The 23,994-nt window shown below is 46.6% G+C and overlaps 2 protein-coding genes across 6 annotated transcripts in view; one reads left to right on the forward strand and one right to left on the reverse strand.

Annotated features, from left to right (window-relative positions):
* TMC8 (transmembrane channel like 8) overlaps window positions 1–16,870 on the reverse strand; it is a 40,464-nt gene extending 23,594 nt beyond the window's left edge. The window contains exons 1-7 of one of the 3 annotated variants that reach the window (XM_030208665.1): window positions 16,718–16,870; window positions 13,098–13,302; window positions 11,105–11,250; window positions 8,356–8,520; window positions 7,461–7,546; window positions 6,585–6,724; window positions 336–483 (exon numbers count right to left, since the gene is read on the reverse strand). In XM_030208665.1, coding sequence (XP_030064525.1) covers window positions 336–483; window positions 6,585–6,724; window positions 7,461–7,546; window positions 8,356–8,520; window positions 11,105–11,250; window positions 13,098–13,270 — 858 coding nt within the window. In that variant the 5' untranslated portion in view covers window positions 13,271–13,302; window positions 16,718–16,870. Of the gene's footprint in view, window positions 1–335; window positions 484–6,584; window positions 6,725–7,460; window positions 7,547–8,355; window positions 8,521–11,104; window positions 11,251–13,097; window positions 13,303–15,543; window positions 15,598–16,717 lie in introns of those variants that run through there. The other 2 variants (XM_030208662.1, XM_030208664.1) reach the window with 2 other exon arrangements.
* A 79-nt stretch (window positions 16,871–16,949) lies between these two features.
* TMC6 (transmembrane channel like 6) overlaps window positions 16,950–23,994 on the forward strand; it is a 47,891-nt gene continuing 40,846 nt past the window's right edge. Inside the window, exon 1 of one of the 3 annotated variants that reach the window (XM_030208659.1) lies at window positions 16,950–17,038. The gene's annotated coding sequence lies outside the window, so the exon portion shown is untranslated. Of the gene's footprint in view, window positions 17,039–22,882; window positions 22,908–23,224; window positions 23,313–23,994 lie in introns of those variants that run through there. The other 2 variants (XM_030208660.1, XM_030208661.1) reach the window with 2 other exon arrangements.

Raw genomic sequence — 23,994 nt, forward strand, 5'->3', positions numbered from 1 at the left:
CAGGGAGGTACTGATATAAATTGGGGGCTGGACAGGGAGGTGCCGATGCAGATGAGGGGGTGGAGCAGAGAGGCACTGATACAGATGTGGAGGGTTTCAGAGCAGTATTCGACTTGGTTCCACAACCTCTTCAGCCAGCACTGATCCTTCATAAATGTAACCTCTCTACTTTTAGACAACTGAAGCCACATTAAACTGACCATTAGGTTGTTGGAAAATGTGGGGTACAAGTGCAGGCAATAAATAACAAAAATAAAGACACCCAGACGTAGAGTCAGAGAAGCACAAATGTAGGTTCTGTTCAAGGAGACATCATGAGCTTCTCTAGATCTTACTTTCAGACAGTTGCTGATGCTGTGCTGTTTGAGGGAAACTGCATCCATGTCACGGACACAGAAATCCCAGCCTGCAAAGATCCTGGAGCTGAAAGCTGTCAAGTAATATCTGCTGTGCCACTGTCTCTGGATCCTGCTGGCCACCATCCTAGGAAGAGAGAGGAGGATCAAAGGGAACTCTATCACTTTTACTGGTCATTGGAATTCCCTCCCCACCCACCAATAGGAATTAGAAAGCTCATAAAGGAAAGTGTCCACTGATACATTGTGACCAGGGACACAAGAGAAAGAAAGTGACCACTGATACAATGTGACCAATACATGAGAGAAGGATTCTAGTTGACTAGGGACAAAAAGAAAAGAACACAGCCACTGATAAAATATGATATGGGACATATGAGAAGAGAGGTGAGTGGACGCCATTAGGACAATGAGACCAGGTACAAGAGAAAAGGAAGAAGGTATATAAGTACATAAGTATTGCCATGCTAGGACAGACTGAAGGTCCAGCATCCTGTTTCCAACAGTGGCCAATCCAGATTACAAGTACCTGGCAAGATCCTAAAACAATACAATACATTTTATGCTGCTTATCCTAGAAATAAGCAGTGGATTTTCCCCAAGTCCATTTTAATAATGGCTTACGGACTTTTTTTTTAGGAAGCCATCCAAACCTTTAATAAACCCCGCAAAGCTAACTGCTTTTACTACATTCTCTGGCAACAAATTCCAGAGTTTAATTACACATTAAGTGAAGAAATATTTTCTCTGATTTGTTTTAAATTTACTATTTAGTAGCTTCATTGCATGCCCCCTAGTCCTAGTATTTTTGGAAACAGTAAACAAGCGATTCACGTCTACCCATTCCAATCCATTCATTATTTTATAGACCTCTATCATATCTCCCCTCAGCCGTCTTTTCTCCAAGCTAAAGAGCCCCAGCTGCTTTAGCCTTTCCTCATAGGGAAGTCGTCCCATCCCCTTTATCATTTTCATCACCCTTCTCTGTACCTTTTGTAATTGCACTATATCTTTTTTGAGATGCAGTGACCAGAACTGAACACAGTCGCACCATGGAGTGATAAAAAGGCATTATAACGTCCTCATTTTTGTTTTCCATTCCTTTCCTAATAATACCTAACATTCTATTACTTTCTTAGTCGCTGCCACACACTGAGCAGAAGGTTTCAACATATCATCAACAATGACGCCTACATCCCTTTCCTGGTCAGTGACTCCTAATGTGGACCCTTGCATTACGTAGCTATAATTTGGGTTCCTCTTTCCCACATGCATCACTTTGCACTTGCTCACATTAAATGTCATCTGCCATTTAGATGCCCAGTCTCCCAGTCTCGTAAGGTCCTCTTGTAATTTTTCACAATCCTCTTATGATTTAACAAGTTTGAATAACTTTGTGTCGTCAGCAAATGTAATTTTCTCACTAGTTACTCCCCTCTCTAGGTCATTTATAAATATGTTAAAAAGCAGCGGTCCCAGCACAGACCCCTGGGGAACCCCACTAACTACCCTTCTCCATTGAGAATACTGACCATTTAACCCTACTCTCTGTTTTCTATCTTTTAACCAGTTTTAAAGACGCCATGAAGAGGCACAGAGTGTGGTGAATGTGAGAAGCTTGATAATTTGGATGCAGTGTCTAGCCCTTGAAACAGCCCGATGGTGGCAAAACAGGGTCTCCTGTTGGGCTTTATGGACATCGAAGACTGTGAAAATTAATGTGGACCAGTGGCATCATTACTATTCAAGCTAAGTTACAAATGAATGTTTTTTCACTGGATATATGTTGTTGAAATAACGCCTCTACCCTAGTGTATTGTAAAAGGTGTTTGTATAAGTATTTCATGAATGAAGAGTGGAGTTTTTTTTGTGAAGACTAGTGATTGAAGAGGAGTTTCTCTGAATATTTGAAAAGGTTCTCCTTTAAGAGATTTCTCCATGGTTTCTGAAGTCTTTTTTTCTCCACATATTTTCATGAATAAATTAAATTAATAACACCTTCAATACACTGATATTTTTGAGTAGAATTTGGTTGTGATATTAGTTGGTCATTGAAATCACCCATTATTATTGTGTTGCCCAGTTTGTTTGCATCCTTAATTTTCTTTAACATTTCTGCATCTGTCTGTTCATCCTGGCCAGGTGGATGGTAGTACACTCCTATCACTACCATTTTCCCCTTTACGCATAGAATTTCAATTCAGTGATTCCAAGATGTGTTTTGTTTCCTGCAGAATTTTCAATCTATTTGATTCAAGGCTCTCCTTTACAATCTACCCCTCCACCAATTCGATCTACCCTATTACTACGATATATTTGTACCCCGGTATGACAGTGTCCCACTGGTTATGCTCCTTCCACCAGGTCTCAGAGATGCCTTTTATATCTATCTTTTCATTTAGTGCAATATATTCTAACTCTCCCATCTTATTTCTTAGGCTTCTACTACTTTCTCCCTCTAGTAGATTTCAACCTCTTCTTCCACCTCAGTCTCACTGTTTTTCTTCCTTCGAAGTCCACTCCATCCATCTATTTGCTCCTCTGCCTCTCCGAGTAGCAGTCATTTATCGACCCCCTGATAAGTCCCTTTCTTCCTTTCTCAATGACTTTGATGCCTGGCTTTCCTTCTTTCTTGAACCTTCATCTCCTTCCCTTGTTCTTGGGGATTTTAACATTCATGCTAATGATCCCTCTGACTCTCATTCTTCTCAGTTTCTCGCTTTAACATCCTCTTTCAATCTTCAACTGTGCTCCTCTGCCCCCACTCACCAGAATGGCCACTGTCTTGATCTTATCCTCTTCTCAAACTGCTCACTCTCCAGTTTCTGTACCTCAACTCTTCCCCTCTCTGACCATCATCTGATAACTTTCACACTTAAACACCCTCCTCCCCAGTCCCGTCCAATCTTAACCAATACATTTAGGAATCTTCAGGCTATTGACCCTTCTACTCTGTCCTCCAGTGTTTCAAATCTCTTCTGTACCCCTATGTTATCCAAGTCTGTCAATGAGGCTGTCTCTTCCTATAATATTATTCTCTCCTCTGCTCTGGATACTCTTGCTCCTCCCATTCCTCGTTCTGAAAAACATACCAAACCCCAGCCTTGGCTGACCTCTAGAATCCACTACCTATGTTCCTGTGCCCGCTCTGCCGAACGCCTTTGGCTGAAATCCCGTGCCCATGCTGACTTCATACATTTCAAATTCTTGCTGACCTCCTTCCAGTCTGCTCTTTTACTTGCCAAACAGGACTATTACATCCAATTGACAAATTCTCTTGGCTCAAACCCTCGACGCCTCTTTGCCACACTGAACTCTCTCCTCAAAGTGCCTTCACCTCCACCCCCCCCCTCACTTCCCCCCCCCCCCCCCCCCCCCCAGACTCTGGCTGAGTTCTTTCATGATAAGGTTCACAAGATTAAACTTGAATTCTCAACCAGGTCACATCCACCTCTCCTTCCCTTAGTCCATTCTCTCAACCCTCCAACCCCTGCCTCCTTTTCTTCCTTTTCTGAAATCACTGAAGAGGAAACTACACATCTTATTTCCTCCTCGAAACTAACTACCTGTTCCTCTGATCCTATTCCCACCCATCTACTTAGCACTATCTCTCCTACTGTCATCCCGTTTATCTGTCACACCACTCCTTAAAAAACCTTCATTGGAAACTACCTGGCCTTCCAACTATCACCCCATCTCCCTCCTCCCTTTCCTATCCAAGATACTTGAACGTGCTGTTCACCGCTGTTGCCTTGACTTTCTTTCATCTCAAGCTATTCTTAATCCACTTCAATCTGGCTTTCGCCCCCTTCATTCAACTGAAACAGCGCTGGCTAAAGTCTCCAATGATCTGTTCCTGGCCAGATCCAAAAGTCTCTATTCTATCCTCATCCTTCTCAATCTATCTGCTGCTTTTGACACTGTTGATCACAGCCTACTCCTTGATACACTGTCCTCACTTGGATTTCAGGGCTCTGTTCTTTCCTGGTTTTCTTCTTATCTCTCACAGCGTACCTTTAGTGTATACTCTAGTGGATCTACTTCTATCCCACTGTCAGTTGGTGTACCTCAGGGATCCGTCCTGGGACCTCTTCTTTTCCCCATCTATACTTCTTCCCTTGGTACTCTGATCTCATCCCATGGTTTTCAGTATCATCTTTACGCTGATGAGTCCCAGATCTACCTCTCCACACCAGAAATCTCAACCGAAATCCAGGCCAAAGTATCAGCCTGCCTGTCTAACATTGCTGCCTGGATGTCTCAGCACCATCTGAAACTAAACATGACCAAGACTGAGCTCCTTATCTTTCCCCCTAAACCAACCTCTCCTCCTCTCCCAGTCTCTATTTCTTTGGATAACACTCTCATCCTTCCTGTCTCATCAGCTCGTAACCTTGGGGTCATCTTCGACTCCTCCCTCTCCTTCTCTGCACATATTCAGAAGACTGCTAAAACCTGTCATTTCTTTCTCTATAATATCAGCAAAATTCACCCTTTCCTTTCTGAGCACACTACCAGAACCCTCATCCACACTCTTATCACCTCTTGCTTAGACTATTGCAACTTGCTTCTCACAGGTCTCCCACTTAGCCATCTCTCTCCTCTTCAATCTGTTCAAAATTCTGCTGCATGACTAATATTCCGCCAGTGTCGTTATGCTCATATTAGCCCTCTCCTCAAGTCACTTCACTGGCTCCCTATCCATTTCTGCATACAGTTCCAACTCCTCTTATTGACCTGTAAGTGCATTCACTCTGCAGCTCCTCAGTACCTCTCCACTCTCATCTCTCCCTACATTCCTCCCCGGGAACTCCATTCACTGGTAAATCTCTCTTATCTGTACCCTTCTCCTCCACTGCTAACTCCAGACTCCGTTCCTTTTATCTTGCTGCACCATATGCCTGGAATAGACTTCCTGAGCCGGTACGTCAAGCTCCATCTCTGGCCGTCTTCAAATCTAAGCTAAAAACCCACCTTTTTGATGCTGCTTTTAAATCCTAACCCTTATTCACTTGTTCAGAACCCTTATTTTATCATCCTCACTTTAATATTCCCTTATCTCTTGTTTGTCCTGTAGACAAACTGATCTAATATGGTCTCTTTTGCAACCTCACTATCAGGATACCCTATCTTCCCTGTTTTGGTGATATCTTTGAAAGATACCTTATCCCGAACCATGCGCTTTTGAGCGACTGTCGGCCTTCCCCCCTTTCTAGTTTAAAAGCTGCGTCGGCCTTCCCCCCTTTCTAGTTTAAAAGCTGCTCTATCTCCTTTTTAAATGCCGATGCCAGCAGCCTGGTCCCACCCTGGTTAAGGTGGAGCCCATCCTTTCAGAATAGGCTCCCCCTTCCCCAGAATGTTGCCCAGTTCCTAAGAAATCTAAAACCCTCCTCCCTGCACCATCGTCTCATCCACGCATTGAGACTCTGGAGCTCTGCCTGTCTCTTGGGCCCTGCGTGTGGAATGGGTAGCATTTCAGAAAATGCTACCCTAGAGGATCTGGATTTGAGCTTTCTACCTAAGAGCCTAAATTTGGCTTCCAGAACCTCTCTCCCACATTTTCCTGTGTCATTGGTACCCACATGTACCAAGACAGCTGGCTCCTCCTCAGCACCAGGCAGACAAGTGACCAGTCAGTCCTCACATCCAGCAGCCACCCAGCTAGCTTCTACATGCCTAATAATCGAATCTCCAACTATAACAGCTGTCCTAATCCTTTCCTCCTGGGAGAAGTTCCTGAGACACATCCCCAGTGTGAGAGGATATTGCATTCCCTGGTGGGCTGGTCCTGGCTACAAGATTACTTCCAGCTGTGCCAGGGTGATGTTTTCCTTCTAGGAGACCTCCCTCCTCCAAGGCAGCAGAGGGGCTGCCAGACTGGAGGTGGTACTTCTCTACAACATCCCTGTAGGCCTCCTCAATGTACCTCTCTGTCTCCCTCAGCTCCTCCAAGTCTGCTACTCTAGCCTTGAGAACAGACCCACTCCCTGAGAGATAGGAACTCTTTGCATTGGGCGCACACATATGACATCTCACCAACTGGGAGATAATCATACATGTGACACTCAATGGAAAAGACTGGATGGCACCCCTCTTGCTGGTGGACTGCTGTCTGCATCTTAGCAGAGAACACTTCACCATCCCCTGACACAGCCCAAAGGTAGGAGTCAACCTCAAGATATCTATAGGGTACAAACTCCCAGTTTAACTCAGTGGTCTGGCTCTTACCGTCTTCCAACCCAGAGGAAGCAGAGAATGAGATATCCCAGAATAGTCAGCAGGTATGCCATGCGGATGCTGTAGCCTAGGCCCATGGTGTCCAAGAATCTATAGTGCCCATAGAAGAGGAAAGATGTTTCCAGGATACCCTGAAGCAGACAGCATGACATTCAGACACATAAACGTCCCCAACATTTTACTGCAGAAGAGAGAAAGAAGACTATTGCACTGTCTTCAGGATCCTCAGAATGAGGGAAGCAGGGTTTTAACAGCAGCTGTAGGATCCTGGGAATGAGGGAAGCAGGGTTTTAACAGCAGCTGTAGGATCCTGGGAATGAAGGAAGCAGGGTTATAACAGCAGCTGTAGGATCCTGGGAATGAGGGAAACAGGGTTATAACAGCAGCTGTAGGATCCTGGGAATGAGGGAAGCAGGGTTATAACAGCGGCTGTAGGATCCTGAGAATGAGGGGAGCAGGGTTATAACAGCAACTGTAGGATCCTGGGAATGAGGGGAGCAGGGTTATAACAGCAGCTGTAGGATCCTGGGAATGAGGGAAGCAGGGTTATAACAGCAGCTGTAGGATCCTGGGAATGAGGGAAGCAGGGTTATAACAGCAGCTGTAGGATCCTGGGAATGAGGGAAACAGGGTTATAACAGCAGCTGTAGGATCCTGAGAATGAGGGGAGCAGGGTTTTAACAGCAGCTGTAGGATCCTGGGAATGAAGGAAGCAGGGTTATAACAGCAACTGTAGGATCCTGAGAACGAGGGGAGCAGGGTTATAACAGCAGCTGTAGAAAGCTGTAAGTGATGGGGTTCAGCACTGTAGTAGTGAGTAGAAGAGGATGGGCATTTGATGTTCTTTGATGGAAGATTCACACTCACTTCACCGGTGAAGATGTCTAGGAAAACTTTCTCTGTCTGAGTTGCTGCACCCTGTGTTCTGTAGCTGAAGTTCTTACATTGTATATCTAAAACAGAAAGAATCAGACACCAACACGAAGCAGCTGCTGGAGATGAAGAAGACACCCCTCCCTTGTGATATCTCCCATGTCCATGCAATAGAAACCGAAAATGACAGCTGATAAAGACTATACATCCTCTCCAGACTGCCCAACTACACCCATTACAATACCTTCTTCTCCCTCAGAGATCCTTTGTGCATAGAAACCGAGAAAATGATAAACACCATACCACCTGTCCAGGCTGACCTTCTACAGCCATTACTAATCTCTATAATCCCTTCCTCTCCTTTCGAGATTCTTTCTGCTTGTCCCTGGCTTTCCTGAAATCAGATACTATCCCTCATCTCTACCACCTCCACTGGGAGTCTGTTCTGCTCCTTCGTCTAGTCCCTGCACATCAGAAGACCATGTTCGATTTATATGGACCAGGTTTGAAACCGCTCTTTTACTACAGAGTCCGCACCAGTGGCATAGCCACAGGTGAGCCTGGGTGGGCCGGGCCCATCCACTTAGGGCTCAGGCCCATCCAACAGTAGCACATGGTAATGAAAATGCTGCTCTCCACAATACTGGCACCTTCACATGCTCAGTTTTCAACACATGCCTACTGCAGACTACCAAGGTGGAGACTGGAGAGAAGCATTTTCCCACCAGCTGAGATATTTTTTTTATTGTGGGGGTGGGGGAGAGAACATTTAGTGCCCACCCACTTCTTGCCTAGGCCCACCCAAAATCTGCTGTCTGGCTACGCCTCTGGTCCACACCATTAACACTGGTTCTGGCTTTGGTTCTGATACAGAGAGTCACTCACTCACCTGTTGTCTGGTTCAGTGTTTCGACTGCTGGCACTTCTGGGGTTTTGTTGAAGAATGAGGTGGGCACAAGCACAAACCCAGCGAACAGAGGAACAAAAATGAAATTCAGGAAGAACAAGAAACGCAATAAAATAAAATAGGAGACACATCCAGAGCCAAAGCACCCTAGAGAAAACAAAGAAAGAGACGTTATCATATCACACACCAGCGCAAACACCGACCCTGATGTAAAACCCTAATTACACACTAACACCTACTATATAACAAAACCAGACACTTTTATACTGTTCCCTCTAAGCCGAGCTGGAGTCCCTATAGTACTGCCGGAGGGGGGGGAGGGGTGCTGCAGTGGCATTCCTAGCCTGGATGACACCCGGGGCGGATCGCCGATGCGCCCCCCCCCCCCCCCCGTGAAATGACACCTCCCCCCCCCCGGCGAAATGACATCCCCCCGGGTGCACGCCGCTGGGGGGGGGGGGGTGCTGAGGCGTGCGCCTGTTGGCTCCGAGTTCGCTAACTTCGCTCGTTCGCTGCAGCTCCCTCTGCCCCAGAGCAGGAAGTAACCTGTTCCAGGGCAGAGGGAGCTGCAGCTGCAGTGAACGAGCGAAGTTAGCGAACTCAGAGCCGACAGGCGCGCACTGCGGCACCCCCCAGCAGCATGCACCCGGGGCGGACCGCCCCCACCGCCCCCCCCCCCCCTTGGTACACCACTGGGGTGCTGTTTCCATATCACATTTTCAATAAGGAGGGACAGGCAAGCTCTGCAGGACTCCAGAGAACCTGATTGTGCCTAGCATTTGAAAACACAATATTGAACCACTACCCCTCACAGTTGTAGGACCCCCACTCAGAGGGGACACGGAAAAACACAAGATTCACACTGTGTCTCCTACAGCAACCCCAATCACACACTGGCCCTGCTATTACAACACCGGTGTGGTAGAGCGGATTAGCGGCTAGCTCAGGACCTCACAAAATGTATCACAAACAGGTTGCAGGTATTTAAGTACACAATAGCCAGCCCTGATTCTTCACAAGCTTGGTGCTGCTTATACTAAAGTTTCTTCAAGCACAGTTACAGTTTCGGTAGCCTGTCCCTGTCATGGCTCCACAGGTCAATATGCAATAAGCTTTCTCAAGCTTAATCACAGTTCCCATAGCCTGTCCCAGACACAGCTCCATAGTTCAAACAGCCAAGGGATAATTGGCCTACGGTGGAAGTCTTCAGTTACCTCTCACACAATCACGGAAATACCTGGAGATATAGACTTGAAGCTCCTTGCAACATAGGATACAAACGTCTTGAGTTGGGGCCATTCCCCTCAGGTACTGCAGCCAAGACAAAACACCCTGGGAGAATCCTTGCTCAAGCCCTCCCTGTCCTGCTCTCTGCTTGAGCCCCACTTTCCCGGCCAGACAGGCTAACATACCTATTCCCTGCCTTAAGGAGCTCACTTCCAACCTCATAGAGAGATGATCAAAGGTAAATTCGTGCGCAAAGGCCACTAGTGCCTGCATTTACCTGCGCAGAATGATCAGAGGGCTCTAGAGCAACAAACAATGACTGCGCCATAGAATATCACATTTTAGTTACATTTAAATTAGCTCACTGGTATTCCTCCCTCACGATCTGAGAACTACGCTCACAGTCAGAGATGCTTCTACCACCTTAACCCTATGCCAGCTGGCATTAGAGTTAAGGAGAGAGCCTCTCCCCTTGCTCTGACAAGGCAGCCTGGGCTGTCAGTGTCAGCTCCGGTGGTCCTGTGGACCCTGGATCCCTCCTCATCTATAAGGCCTTGGGGATCCAGTGGACCCTGGACCCCACATGTAAAAACAAAATCAGCCTGATGGTCCCCCTGTCCTCACCCCAGTGTGACCCGCAACAGAGGGCCCGACTTGTTCCCCCCCCCCCATCAAAATATTTTCCCTGGTGAGCTAGTGGTGGAGAGAACCCCCCAGCCCAAACCCCTCGCCTGTACCTGTGACGTTGGAGGAGGAGAACTATCACTCCCTTCTCCTGCCATGCCCAGTGCATCATGGGATTCACGGGGTGGGGTTTAACCTCCATATAAGGGAATTTGGGCAGGGGACAAATTCCCAGGGCCTGGCCTCCAGTGCTGGCTAGCTTCTTCATACCTACCTTCCTGCCTGCCTGCCTGCTTCCGGGTCTGTCTCTCCGGCTCCTGCTGCCCAGGACCTGGATTATTGCGATTCCCGGCCCACAGGAGCAGGAGAGGACAGTAGCAGTCACTGAGACAGGAAGGTAAGGGGGTATGCGGGCGGTGGTGGTCTGAGTGGGGGGGGCAGCACAAGTTAGGGGGGTGGTACAGCCTTAGTGGGGGGGGGGGCGATGCAGTGGCGGCTTGAGTGGGGGGGGCACAGCATGGCAGCCCAAGTGGGGGAGGTGCAGCGGAGGCCCAGGTGGGGGCGTGGCGTTGGCAGCCCAGGTGGTGGGACATGGCATGCATGCGGTGGTCCAGTCCTGCCTTGCACCCAGCTGGGTCTCTCGGTGGCCCTGACTATAACAACACCAGACCCACACTGACCTCACAATAACAACCCCCAACACTCACTTTGCCCCTGTGACACACACTGTTATAACAACTGCAGCCAGACACTGATCTATGTAACATCCAGAACACACACTGACCCTGCTGTAACACCCAGTCACACGCTGTGCTGTGCTCACTGTCTCCCATCATCCCATGTGACGGGTCAGTGAACGTCTGTCTGCATCCTAACTTACCTTCAATCTCATGCAGGGGTTTTTTCCATAGCTTCCAGGCTGAGAGAATATTGTGAGTCTCCTGACTTAGTTTGCGGTGTGCAAGGCGCTGGTTCTGTTTCCAGTCCCATCCAGAAATCTGTCTCCCTTCAGCTGTTTGCTTTTCCCTGTTACATGAGCAGATTCTACTTACTAACAACACAGATCTTTAACCCTTCGGTTTGAAGGCAGATTACAAAAGACTGGAAGTAGACGTTTGTACAATGTCAGAATTAAAATAAAATATATATTATCAAAATTACCATCAAGAAAAAAAAATGTTTTCAAATCTTGACAAAAAGACACATAACTCATGGGTCAATGTTGATCAGGTGGTGGTCAGCGTTTTGCTGATTGCTACCGCTGTTACTCCTGGATTTTCAATACCGGACCTTTTCGACATTGAAAATTTGTTTTTTTGCGGAGTTGGATAACACATAAGATGATATTCAGCCGTGGGTTACTGCATAAAGATAGGACTGACTTTTATGTGGTCCAGTGGTGTGCTGGAGCAGGCTCTCACAGGCTCTCGAGAGCCGTTTGTTAAGTTTTTAAGAATTTTGGGAGCCGGTTCTCCATGGCTACTTTAACAAATGGATCCCAAAATGTGGGCTTGGGCCCCTCCTGAATTCTCTTTTACTTTGCTGGCGAGAGAGAGCCCCCTGTTAACAATTTACCAGCACACCCCTGATTGTGGTCCCACTTATTCGGTTACCCTGAGCCCGTTAGGTGTTGAATATCAGTACTTAAATGGTCAGCTGCTGTTATGCTCCCGGAACCCCACAAAATAGCTGGTTTTCACTTCAATGCTAACCAGTTATTTTCAATGGCAATAACAGCTTAACTGCTGCTGAAAATCAATGTTTACCCCGAACAGTCAGTGGCTGTTTATGGCCTGCTAAAGTGTTTTCAATATCAACGAATATTGCTACTTGATAACCCAATGCCAGATCTGATGCCTTTAGTTGCTGGAAAATTTAAAGTCAAGCAACGATTTGATTGTAATGTTCTCGTAGACTGTTGAAAAGGCAGAAGGGAATGACATGTGCTGTTACCAGTCCACAAAGAATTTTAAAGACCAAATGAGCAGACTTTACCTTGACTTTGGGCCTTTAAAGGCAACCAATGAAGACCACAGAACATGAGGGTGATTCTGTTGTGTTTACTGAACCTTTCAAGTGCTGTCCCTGGATCATTTCTATCCCTCACTCGTACAGTCTGTACCCCCACATCCTCTCTGTATCTCCAAATCCTCTGTATCCTTCACACATACAATCTGTACCCCCACATCCTATGTCCTTAAATCCTATGTATCCCTTTCTCATACAGTCTGTACCCCCACATCCTCTCTGTATCCCCAAATTCTCTGTATCCCTCACACATACAATCTGTACCCCCACATCCTGTCCTTAAATCCTCTGTATCCCTTTCTCATACAATCTGTACCCCCATATCCTCTCTATCCCTCACTCATACAGTGTACCCCCATATTCTCTATATCCCTAAATCCTCTGTATCCCTCACGCATACAATCTGTACCCCCATATCCTGTCCTTAAATCCTCTGTATCCCTCACTCATACAGTCTGTTCCCCCATATCCTCTATATCCCCAAATCCTCTGTATCTTTCACTCATACAGTTTGTACCCCCATATTTTCTATATCCCCAAATCCTCTGTGTCCCTCACTCATACAGGTTGTATCCCCACATCCTGTCCTTAAATCCTCTGTATTCCTTTCTCATACAGTCTGTACCCCCATATCCTCTCTGTATTCCTTTCTCATACAGTTTGTACCCCCATATTCTCTATATCCCCAAATCCTCTGTGTCCCTCACTCATACAGGTTGTATTCCCACATCCTCTATGTCCCATATTTTGAAAGTTCTGGTATCAAACTGCAAGCTGGAAACGTGGAGGCTGGTAGGAGGCTCATTCCTCCTCATTGCTATAACAGATCATTTAGTGTTGCAGACCTTTGAGTCCATTTTTCCTGTAGGGAGAGAGGAAGCTCCTTCAGTGGTGTGTCGTCACCTTCACAGCAGACCCGTGTTTGTCTAACCTTAGACCCTGGGTTATGGGCTGCCAGTCCAGGTTGTTGGGCCTCATTCCAGTGCAGTCTTCTCTTTTCTGATTTGTTATTCATCATAATGTTGGGATGTGAAGTCAGAAGTTGGAGTTCTGGAGAAAAAGTTAAATATATAGGCATGGACGTTTATTTAGTGTGATGCAGCTTCCTTCTCCTCCCAAACATTGTAGGACTAATCTGGCCTCAGGATCCAACAGAAGTGGGAAATGGGAAGGCCTTTGTTTCTGTAGTTAAGAAATTAACCTCTTGAGAGACATGCTTTAGTAAGCATGTAGTATAATGTGGTAAAAGCAGTTAGCTTAGCAGGGTTATAAAAGGTTTGGATAACTTCCTAAAAGAAATGTCTATAATCCATTATTAAGATGGACTTGGGGGAAAATCTACTGGTTATTTCTAGGATAAGCAGCATAAAATGTATTGTACAGTTTTGGGATCTTGCCAGGTATTTGTAACCTGGATTGACCACTGTTGGAAGCAGATACTGGGCTAGATGGACCATTGGTTTGACCTAATATGGCTATTCTTACAGTGGAGGGTGGGGGATTTGCTGTAGATCTAATTCTTACTGCAATGGAAGACCTGGCACAAGGAGAAATGATGATGGACCACTCGGCAACAGTGATCATAACACAATCAAATTTCATGTAATCACTGGAGTGAAAATAATAAGGAAGATACCGCAGTTGCATTTAACTTATGTAGATCTGGAAAACTTAGGGTTAATATTTGTGTCTTAATATTGTAAGAAATTGCCTTTAGTGAGTTGTTGAGAAAAATGAAAATCTCAGCCATTCTCACTGACATCAGGAAAAGGCCTAATCAGTGTGTGAGCAGGATTGTTTTTGAAGTTATGAGAGACCCCAGGGTGAAGGAAGAAGAACACCTCCTCCCTCCCCAATATTCAAAAGCATTTAACCGGAAAGGATCTGCACCTGGCCAGTTAAATGCCCCATAATTGGCTATCTGGCAATATTCAGTGGGCACCTGTCCCTCACTGAATATTACCAGTTAGCGGCTAGCAGATAACCGGTTATATCGGTTGCTTTTCTTAAAACCATCTGTATCCTTCCTGTCACTCAAAGATCCCTGCCCTTTGCATCTTTGCTGTCTATGAATAGAATTGATCCACTGCCTCATCCGTGGTTTCAGAACTGCTAGATTTGGGGAGACTTAGAAGCAGAGAGATGAGTCCGCTAGTTAACGAGATAACTTATGCAACTGTAAAATAAAAGATCAGTTTCACTGACCACATGTAGATTGTTCTTTATTTTTCAGAATCTATGATGACATGAGTTAATTAGAAAGAAATGAAGCTGGATACTGATGTGAGGGTGTCAGGGCAATAACCCACCTTGTTTGCCCCTTAATGCATGTTAAAGGGCTCTAATGCAGCTTTATTTAAGGCACCCTGCATTACATAACAATGAGATGCAAAACATGCAAATGCATGCAAAGCAGCTCATTACTATGTTAATACTATAGCCAGTAAGCCTATGAGCACTGGACTGTCGAAGGTTAAAGAGCCCATTAACAATGTCTGTTGAACATTTAACTGCAGCTAGACATTCATACTCGTATTATGTACAAAGACCTCAGCTGTGCTGCTCACTAGGTCCAATCTCATGCCATCAAGTCTTATGCACACACTTTGTCGTTGGTCTTTTTGTATACTAATAACTTTTCTTATTTTGCGTTTCTTCTAAGCTATTTAAATATTATGTGCCCTTATCTTTGTCGACTCAGGGGCTAAGTTGTCCGAGATGACTCATGTTTCGCAACTGCTTTTTCAAGGACAGACCCGCTCATGCTTTGCCAGACACCATTTGCCGACTGCTCCTGTGTCATAGGTCAACGGAAATGTCCCAGCATTGAATATCTAGGATCAGCACTGGCAGCTAACCACGCTGAATATCGGGGGGGGGGGGGGTGTCTTGTGGTCTGGGCAGCAATGATCCCCAGTAGCTCTTGCCTTTGTCAGTGCCATCAGAAGGTACCAGAAGGTGGTCGATGTAATGGCAGTCTTTAAAGGGGGCTCCAGAGTGATCTGGGAATCTACAGGAGTTGATTCTACGCAAAATGGTGGAACTTATTCTGAAAAAGTTACTGGCCATATGGATAGCCGTGGCTTGCTTTAGATTGTAAGCTCTCTTGAGCAGGGACTGTCCTTCCCCATGTTTAAACTTGTACAGCGCTGCGTAACCCTGGCAGCGCTATAGAAATGCTAAGTAGTAGTAGTAGTAGTAGTAAAGTCAGTATGGATTTATCAGAGAGAAGTCTTGCCTTACCAATCTGTTAGATTTTTTTGAAGGTGTCAATAAACAGAGACAAAATACCTTTTTCAGGGACTCTTGAAACTGAAAGGTCTTGGGATCAGAGTAAATAACCTGTTCTCGACTGGAAACAGAAGGGTGGATAATGGCGTGCCCCAGGGGCCTGTTCTGAGACCAGTATTTTTTTAAAACATATTTATAAATGATCTGGAAAAGAGATTAATTTATTTTATTAGTCTTCAAAGCGCCACAGTTCATGGCGAGTAATGAGTGAAGTAATTAAGGGCCCTGTTTACTAAGGCGAATTAGCATTTTTAACGCGCCTACAATTAGCATGTGCGCTAACCATGTAGGTACCTATAAGATATTGTAGGCGTGTACACGGTTAACACACGTTAAAAACACTAACACGCCTATAACACAGCTTAGTAAACAGGGCCCTAAATTTGCAGATAACACAAACTGCTTCAAAGTTGTTAAATCACTAAGTGGACTTTAAGGAATTGCAGAGGGATTTAGTGAAGCTGGAAGAAATTTAATGTGAACAAGTGCAAACTAGTGATTTTACCCAGGGAAAAATAATCGCAACTACAGGAAGAAAAAGCTGGGTTCTGTGAGTTAGGAGTCACCACCCAGGAAAAGGATCTTAGGTCCTTGTGGAAAACAGGTTAAAATCCTCAGCTCTGTGTGTGGTGATAATCATAAAAGAAATGGAATGTTAGGAATCATTTGGAAAAGGGATGGAGAATAAAGCAGAGAATAACATTTTGACTCTGTGTTACTACACCTCGAGTGTTGCGTGCAGTTCTGGCCACTCCATATAAAAAAAAAGAAAAAAAGACATGTCAGGATTACAAGAGAGAGAAAGAGAGATGGGTAAAGAGGGAATGATTATTGCTATGTTAAAAAAAAATATTTGTTTTTCACTCTGCATACAGCTAAGCTGTGGATTCTGTTTCAAGAAGATGTTGTGAAAAGCTGGGTTTGAAATTCCTAGAGGAAAAGTCCATAAGCATTTTTTTAGCTCAGTAGGCTTGGGAAGCCATCACGGTTCCCTGGGTGGGACTGGGAGGGACCACAAAGAAGTGGAGGTACCCTTTGGGGTCCTGTCAGATATTTCTGAGCTGGACTGCATGGCCAGAGACAGGCTGCATTGCTGGGTCAGAAGAGCAGGGTGAAGGTTTGAGCCATGCCGAGCAAATTTCCTCCTGGTCAGAGGAAACCGGAAGTAACTTACCTAAACTACTCCAAAGTATTCTGCCTCCTTGCCTTCCCACTCAGGCATAGATCCATCTTCAGGAGACAAGGGAGGTCTTATTATGCTCCAGGCATGTTCCCTTGGATCTGCCCCTGAGCAGCTCCACCGAGGAGAGAGACACTGTGGGTCCTGCTGCCCTATGCATAAGATGCCAGGATTGAGAAACCTTGTGACAGGAACCCAAAACACCCACAAACCTTCCTGTGTTAGAAGCAAAGCACAAGAAGAGGAAGTCGAGTGAGATGAACACAGGACTGAGGAGAGAAAGAAGCGTCCTGCTGACCCTCCGGAGAGCTGTAGGTAAGGGAAGCAGAAGGGCACCGTCTCTTCACTGTCCACCGTTCACCATCACCTCTTTTGTGGACGAAATGCAAGTGTAGGGGTTCAAGATGTTCCTTTCTAACATCGTAACATGGAGGCCTATTTTCAAAGCACTTAGGGGCATTTTCAACTTTGGACGTTTTGCGCTAAACATCCCAAATCTGAATAGGAAATATAGCTATTTTCAAAACAGCAATACGTCTGTCTTTTTTTTTTTTTTTTTTGCTGCTGTTGTTGTTAAAAATGGCCACATGCTAGATGGGTTTGTGCTATTTGCGTTTATCCTTTTGGTCCATTTTCAGAAGAAAAAAAAAGTCAAAGTCTAAAACACACAAAACCAAGGCATTGGGATGTAGGAGGAGCCAGCAACACAGACATCCCAGCAGAGCAATGGGACACCCTCGGAAGCCATTGCTGTGGACTTCATATAAAAGCAGCTCCCAGATACACATCTCACCATTATCTGCTTATATTGCATAGTGAAGCCCTCCAAAACCCAGCTAAACCCAACTGTACACCACCACAATAGCCCTTAAGGGTGAAAGGGTTTCCTATAGGTGGGTACAGTAGTTTTTGGTGAGTGTAGGAGGACTCACAGTTTTCACTATAAGTGTAACAGGTAGAGGGGGATATGGGCCTGGGTCCAACCTGTCTGAAGGTTACTCTAGGGACCTGCTTTCTGGCTATAACATCTGAGACTATCGTAGAGGCTTGTAAGTACTATTTTTATTCACATTTTTGGGGTGTAGGAGGGAGTCAGTGACCACTGGGGGAGTAAGGGGGAGGGGTTCATTCCTCCACTGGTCATTTAGGGCACCTTTTTGTGCCTTATTTGTTCTAAAAACAGGTCTAGATCTGTCATGTTCCCTACCGCAATGGCGTCCTCGAGCAGGGCAAGGCTCTGTTGCAGCACCGCCTTAACCAGCGCAGCGCGCACTTCCAGCTCTTCGGGTGGCACAGCCTTTTCCCCTGTTCAGCGCCTCCTGTCCGCGACGCATCGCGCGTTGTCTTGGCACCTCTCTCCTCTCTGGATTCTTTGTCCCACCACCCTGGTCCACTGGGGATTGGTGGTCTGTTTTGTGGCTCCTCCCATTTTTTGCCCCACCTGGCCTATCGGGATGCTCCCTTCCCCTTGCTCCTCTCTTACTGGCTTTCGGTTGTTCCGTCCTCCTCTCTCCCTATGGCAGCTCCCTCTCACCCTGCTAGGCTCCTGCTGACGTCAGACGCCAGCACTTTACTGCTGCTCTTTCCTTGGGCTCCGTGCTTCGGCTTCTACTTTTGTGGAGGTTGCTTGCTCAGTAGTGTGCTTCTTCTCTACTGGTTCTTCAGTACTGACTCTGACTGTACCTGGATTACTCTTGCCTGCTGCCTGCCTGTTGAACATTACTTGTACCTGGATTACTCTTGCCTGCTGCCTGCCTGTGAACATTGCTTGTACCTGGATTAATCTTGCCTGCTGCCTGCCTGTTGAACATTGCTTGTACCTGGATTACCCTTGCCTGCCTGTGAACATTGCTTGTACCTGGATTATTCTTGCCTGCTGCCTGCCTGTGAACATTGCTTGTACCTGGATTACTCTCTCGCCTGCTGCCCACCTGTTGAACACTGCTTGCACCTGGATTACTCTCTCGCCTGCTGCCAGCCTATTGGACATTGCTTGTATCAGGACCATTCCCTTCTGTTCCCCTCCGGCTGGTTCCTCAGTGCCCCGCTCCTCAGCTTCCCACACAAGTCCTGCCAGCTGCCCGCACCTGGGGGCTCAACCTCCGGGGAATGGCGGTCACCGCAGGTGAACCTCGGGGTTGCTCAGCCGCCAAGCAGAGTACGGGAGTGTCTCATCATGTTCAGCAGTGCTCCACTTGGCACAAGAACTCACAAGCTTGACAAGATGAAAACATTGAAGTTTTAGACCTAGACATTTCCATTTCGTTCAATTATAGCTATAAAACGTCCCAAGTGGTAGGAATGCCCTAATCCCGCCCCCAAAATGCCCCTGGCATGCCCCCTTGTGATTTGGATGCATTGCAGATGAACTGCATAGATAAACGTCTGCAAAATAGGTTTTGAAAATACCGATTTGGACGTTAAGAGAAGAAATTCATCCAAATGCTGCTTTATGACACTTTTTGGACGTTTTTCTCTTCCGAAAATGGGCCCCATTGTAACCTGTGAAACTTTGTAACTCTAAGTGGTTTGAAAATGAGCCCCATAGTGAGCGTCACGGTCCATCTTGTCTGACGTTACAATAGAAAACAATGTGCCAGTTACAGGGTGAGCTGGGCTCAGAGGAACAGAGTAGCAATACCTGAAAGCTGGTTTCGGATTCTTTTCCAGAATATACGGACTGGAGAAGTCTCTGTACGATGCTATCTTTTCATTTAACCAAGACTTAGATTGCCATTAAAGAACTAGTCTCAAAACCGAGCCACTTATCCAGTCTTCACCCCCTGTTTGGGGGTATCAAATGCTTTTTCCTCCACACTCTGTGAAAGATGTGACCCGACTATTCCACCAGCAAATCGGTGTAACTTTGTTGAGTGTGGATTAGCTTCTAGACACAGGAAAAAGCAATTCATACTAATTGTGGCCAGAAATGTACCTGCTGCTCCACCACACAGCTTAAACTTCTTCACGGCTATGACAATTTTTACCTGTCCTGCCACACAGATGATTATTAAAATTAAAATTTAAAAAAATAAATAAGAGAGAAAATAATGTTAACACAGGTCTTTGATTTAACACCTGAGCCGAAGGTGCAGTCGATGGGTCTCTGCCCAGGAGGACTAGTATTTCTGGCAAGATTTCTATTCTGTGTTCAATTTTACATTTTTTTCTAGTCGGCAAATTGAAGGACATTGAGGTGGTTTACAAAGTAAAATTGTAGACGTGTGTAGTGAACAGTAACCGAGTTGTCCAAGGTCACCAAGGGGATCAGCAGGATTTGAACTCACTTCCCCTGTTCTCACCACTAGGCTGATGCTCTGTGTTGCTGTTCAGTACAGAAAAGGAGATTTTTCCAGGCTCTGCTGACTTCACTTTTGGCTGTTATTTTTCAGGCCTAATAGTAACATAGTAACATAGTAGATGACGGCAGAAAAAGACCTGCATGGTCCATCCAGTCTGCCCAAGACAAACTCATATGTGTATACCTTACCTTGAATTTGTACCTGTCCTTTTCAGGGCACAGACCGTATAAGTCTGCCCAGCAGTATTTCCCACCTCCCAACCACCAGTCCCGCCTCCCATCACCGGCTCTGGTACAGACCATATAAGTCTGCCCTCCCCTATCCTCGCCTCCCAACCACCACCCCCTCTCCCATCAGCGGCTCTGGTACAGACCGTATAAGTCTGCCCTCCCCTATCCTCGCCTCCCAACCACCACCCCCTCTCCCATCAGCGGCTCTGGTACAGACCGTATAAGTCTGCCCTCCCCTATCCTCGCCTCCCAACCACCACCCCCTCTCCCATCAGCGGCTCTGGTACAGACCGTATAAGTCTGCCCTCCCCTATCCTCGCCTCCCAACCACCACCCCCTCTCCCATCAGCGGCCCTGGTACAGACCGTATAAGTCTGCCCTCCCCTATCCTCGCCTCCCAACCACCACCCCCTCTCCCATCAGCGGCTCTGGTACAGACCGTATAAGTCTGCCCTCCCCTATCCTCGCCTCCCAACCACCACCCCCTCTCCCATCAGCGGCTCTGGTACAGACCGTATAAGTCTGCCCTCCCCTATCCTCGCCTCCCAACCACCACCCCCTCTCCCATCAGCGGCTCTGGTACAGACCGTATAAGTCTGCCCTCCCCTATCCTCGCCTCCCAACCACCACCCCCTCTCCCATCAGCGGCTCTGGTACAGACCGTATAAGTCTGCCCTCCCCTATCCTCGCCTCCCAACCACCACCCCCTGTCCCATCAGCGGCTCTGGTACAGACCGTATAAGTCTGCCCTCCCCTATCCTCGCCTCCCAACCACCACCCCCTCTCCCATCAGCGGCTCTGGTACAGACCGTATAAGTCTGCCCTCCCCTATCCTCGCCTCCCAACCACCACCCCCTCTCCCATCAGCGGCTCTGGTACAGACCGTATAAGTCTGCCCTCCCCTATCCTCGCCTCCCAACCACCACCCCCTCTCCCATCAGCGGCTCTGGTACAGACCGTATAAGTCTGCCCTCCCCTATCCTCGCCTCCCAACCACCACCCCCTCTCCCCCCCCCCCCCCCCCCCACCCAATTTCAGCTAAGCTTCTGTGGATCCATTCCTTCTGCACAGGAATGGATCCACAGAAGAACTAGTAATAGCCTGGGTTTCACATATATTGCCGTTGTCTCTGCTGTTTCTCCTCTTTCCCTCACTTTTTTTTCTATGCTTTATTTATTTATTTTGACATTTATACCCCACATTATCATGGACATACTCGAGTTCAATGTGGCTTACAATAAATAAAACAGGCAAATTTTACAGTACCATAAACAAAATATCAAGTAAGAGCAGCATAGCACAATTAAGATACAAATAAGAACTAAACCATTGATGGCCAGTTACAATGTAACACATTCCATCAAGGGTAAAAGCCTCTCCAATAGGAAAGTTTTCAGCCTTTTGCCAAATACCAGGTAATCAGGCTGACCCTTGATTGCCATTGGCAGGGAGTTCGTTCCACCACTTGGCATCTTGGTTTCTAAAGTCTGCGGAGTGGACCGACTCTCTTGCAATCTGGAAGATGAAGTCCAAAATAGTCCCTAGAACCAGAGGTTATATTGCGCAGGGGAATAGTTAAATATATATTTGTGGGTGTTAGACAGAATTCCTTAACTTGGAGGGCGGAGGAGGGCAGAGTTGTCTACTTACCCGGTTCCAGGAGGGAGACTTTTTGGCTAGTTCTGGTTTTGAATTGACATCCCAAGTGCACGTGAGACTTGTAGTTCTTGATCCTAACCATTGAAATCAGCACTACAGGTCCCATAATGCACCAGTATTAAATCTCTGTCATGGAACTGGGTAGCTGGAGAGCTCTGAGGAGGGGGGTTAGTGATGGGGGGGTGGGTGCATGCCTTGCTGTAATATATAAAAAAAAATCATTACACTAACATGGGCTGCTGTTCAGATGGGTTACTTACTGGGTCGAAAGGGAATGGGACTTATGTACCACCTTTCTGTGGTTTTCCCAACTACATTCAAAGCTGTTTACATATTATATACAGGTACTTATTTGTACCTGGGACAATGGAGGGTTAAGTGACTTGCCCAGAGTCACAAGGAGCTGCAATGGGAATTGAACCCAGTTCCACAGAATCAGAGTCCACTGCACTAACCACTAGGCTACTCCTCCACTAGCAACATTCCATGTAGAAGCCTGCCCGTGTAGATTAGCAACCAGGCTGCGCAGGCTTCTGTTTCTGTGAGTCTGATCTGCAAGGGCAGGCTTCTACATGGAATGTTGCTAGTGGAATAGCAACATTCCATGTAAAATCTGAAATAGGGAAAGGAAAATGGGACTTGATATACTGCTTTTCTGAGGTTTTTTGCAACTACATTCAAAGCGGTTTACATATATTCAGGTACTTATTTTATACCAGGGGCAATGGAGGGTTAAGTGACTTGCCCAGCGTCACAAGGAGCTGCAATGGGAATCAAACTCAGTTCCCCAGGATCAAAGTCCACTGCACTAACCACTAGGCTACTCCTCCACTCATTCCACCAATAAGAGCCAACCTCATCAGTGATGTCACAATGGCTTGATTGCCCGATACTTGGCTCACTTCTGATATTGTGATGTCATAAGGGAAGGGAAATGGGACTTGATATATTGCCTTTCTGAGGTTACAATCAAAGTGGTTTACATATATTCAGGTACTTATTTTGTATCAGGGGCAATGGAGGGTTAAGTGACTTGCCCAGAGTCACAAGGAGCTGCAGTGGGAATTGAACCCAGTTCCCCAGGATCAGAGTCTGCTGCACTAACCACTAGGCTACTCCTCCACGGGATTTGTGCTAAAATAATCCATTGATAACTCATAGATTGATGTCTAGTGTTAGCCCTGGGGAATGAGAAAAGTGCTCAATCACAGGGCAGTGGGATGCAGACACTTCCAGGTAAGTGCACAAGCAGCCTGCCTGTGCCTGTCTCAGCAGAACTCAGACCCGCCCAGGAAGCAAAGCAGCTCTGAGTCTGCAGTGGGAGATTAAAAGAGCAAGTTACTAGCAGGTCAAGGGACTCCTCCTGCTTAAAGTAAAGGAAGTACTTGCCCTGCCCTGGTGAGTAGAACAGGATTTCTTTTCTTACTTTGTTTAGATGCCTGTCTCTTTTATTTAAAAATAAGAGGAATCAGAGAAGGGAGCGGAGCCAGAGGATAGGGGGGGGATGGCAGGAGGAGAGACAGCCCCCTTCTCCCCCTCCCCACAATCCTGTTCAATTGTAAAGGCTGGGTATGACTGGTAGCCCTATAGAAGTGATTTATAGTAGTAGTAGTGTACCCTGTTCCTGAAACTGGCCCTGACTTCAGTTGACAAGCCTTGCCTGCAGTATCAATATTTCCTGTACACCTGTGACTTGCAGAAGTTGGACTGAGGAGAGAACTGAAGAAATGTGGCTAATTCAGGGTGAGCAGGGAGGTGGCTCTGGGATCTGTCAGTAGCACTTTCTGAAGAGAGGGGTCTCTGCTCGTGGCCAACAGGCTTGATTTTGAGCTCATGATCCTACATTTTTATTCCACCCCCTTACTTATAAATGCTGCAGACTGTCTGTAGCAAGCAGCGAAGAGAGGGGGGTGGGGGACTTGCAGGTACTGCCAGTTTCTTTGGTGAGAGGCTCCATAATTCTCTCATTCACAGTCCCCTGGAATGTGACACAAAAGCACATGATTCTCTCTCCTGTATATACCCACCTCCCACAGCAGAGTGAGATTAAGAACTGTTACAAGCAGGGCTGCAGGAATGT

This window comes from Microcaecilia unicolor, chromosome 6 (assembly GCF_901765095.1).
Source record: "Microcaecilia unicolor chromosome 6, aMicUni1.1, whole genome shotgun sequence".
NCBI lineage: Eukaryota > Metazoa > Chordata > Amphibia > Gymnophiona > Siphonopidae > Microcaecilia > Microcaecilia unicolor.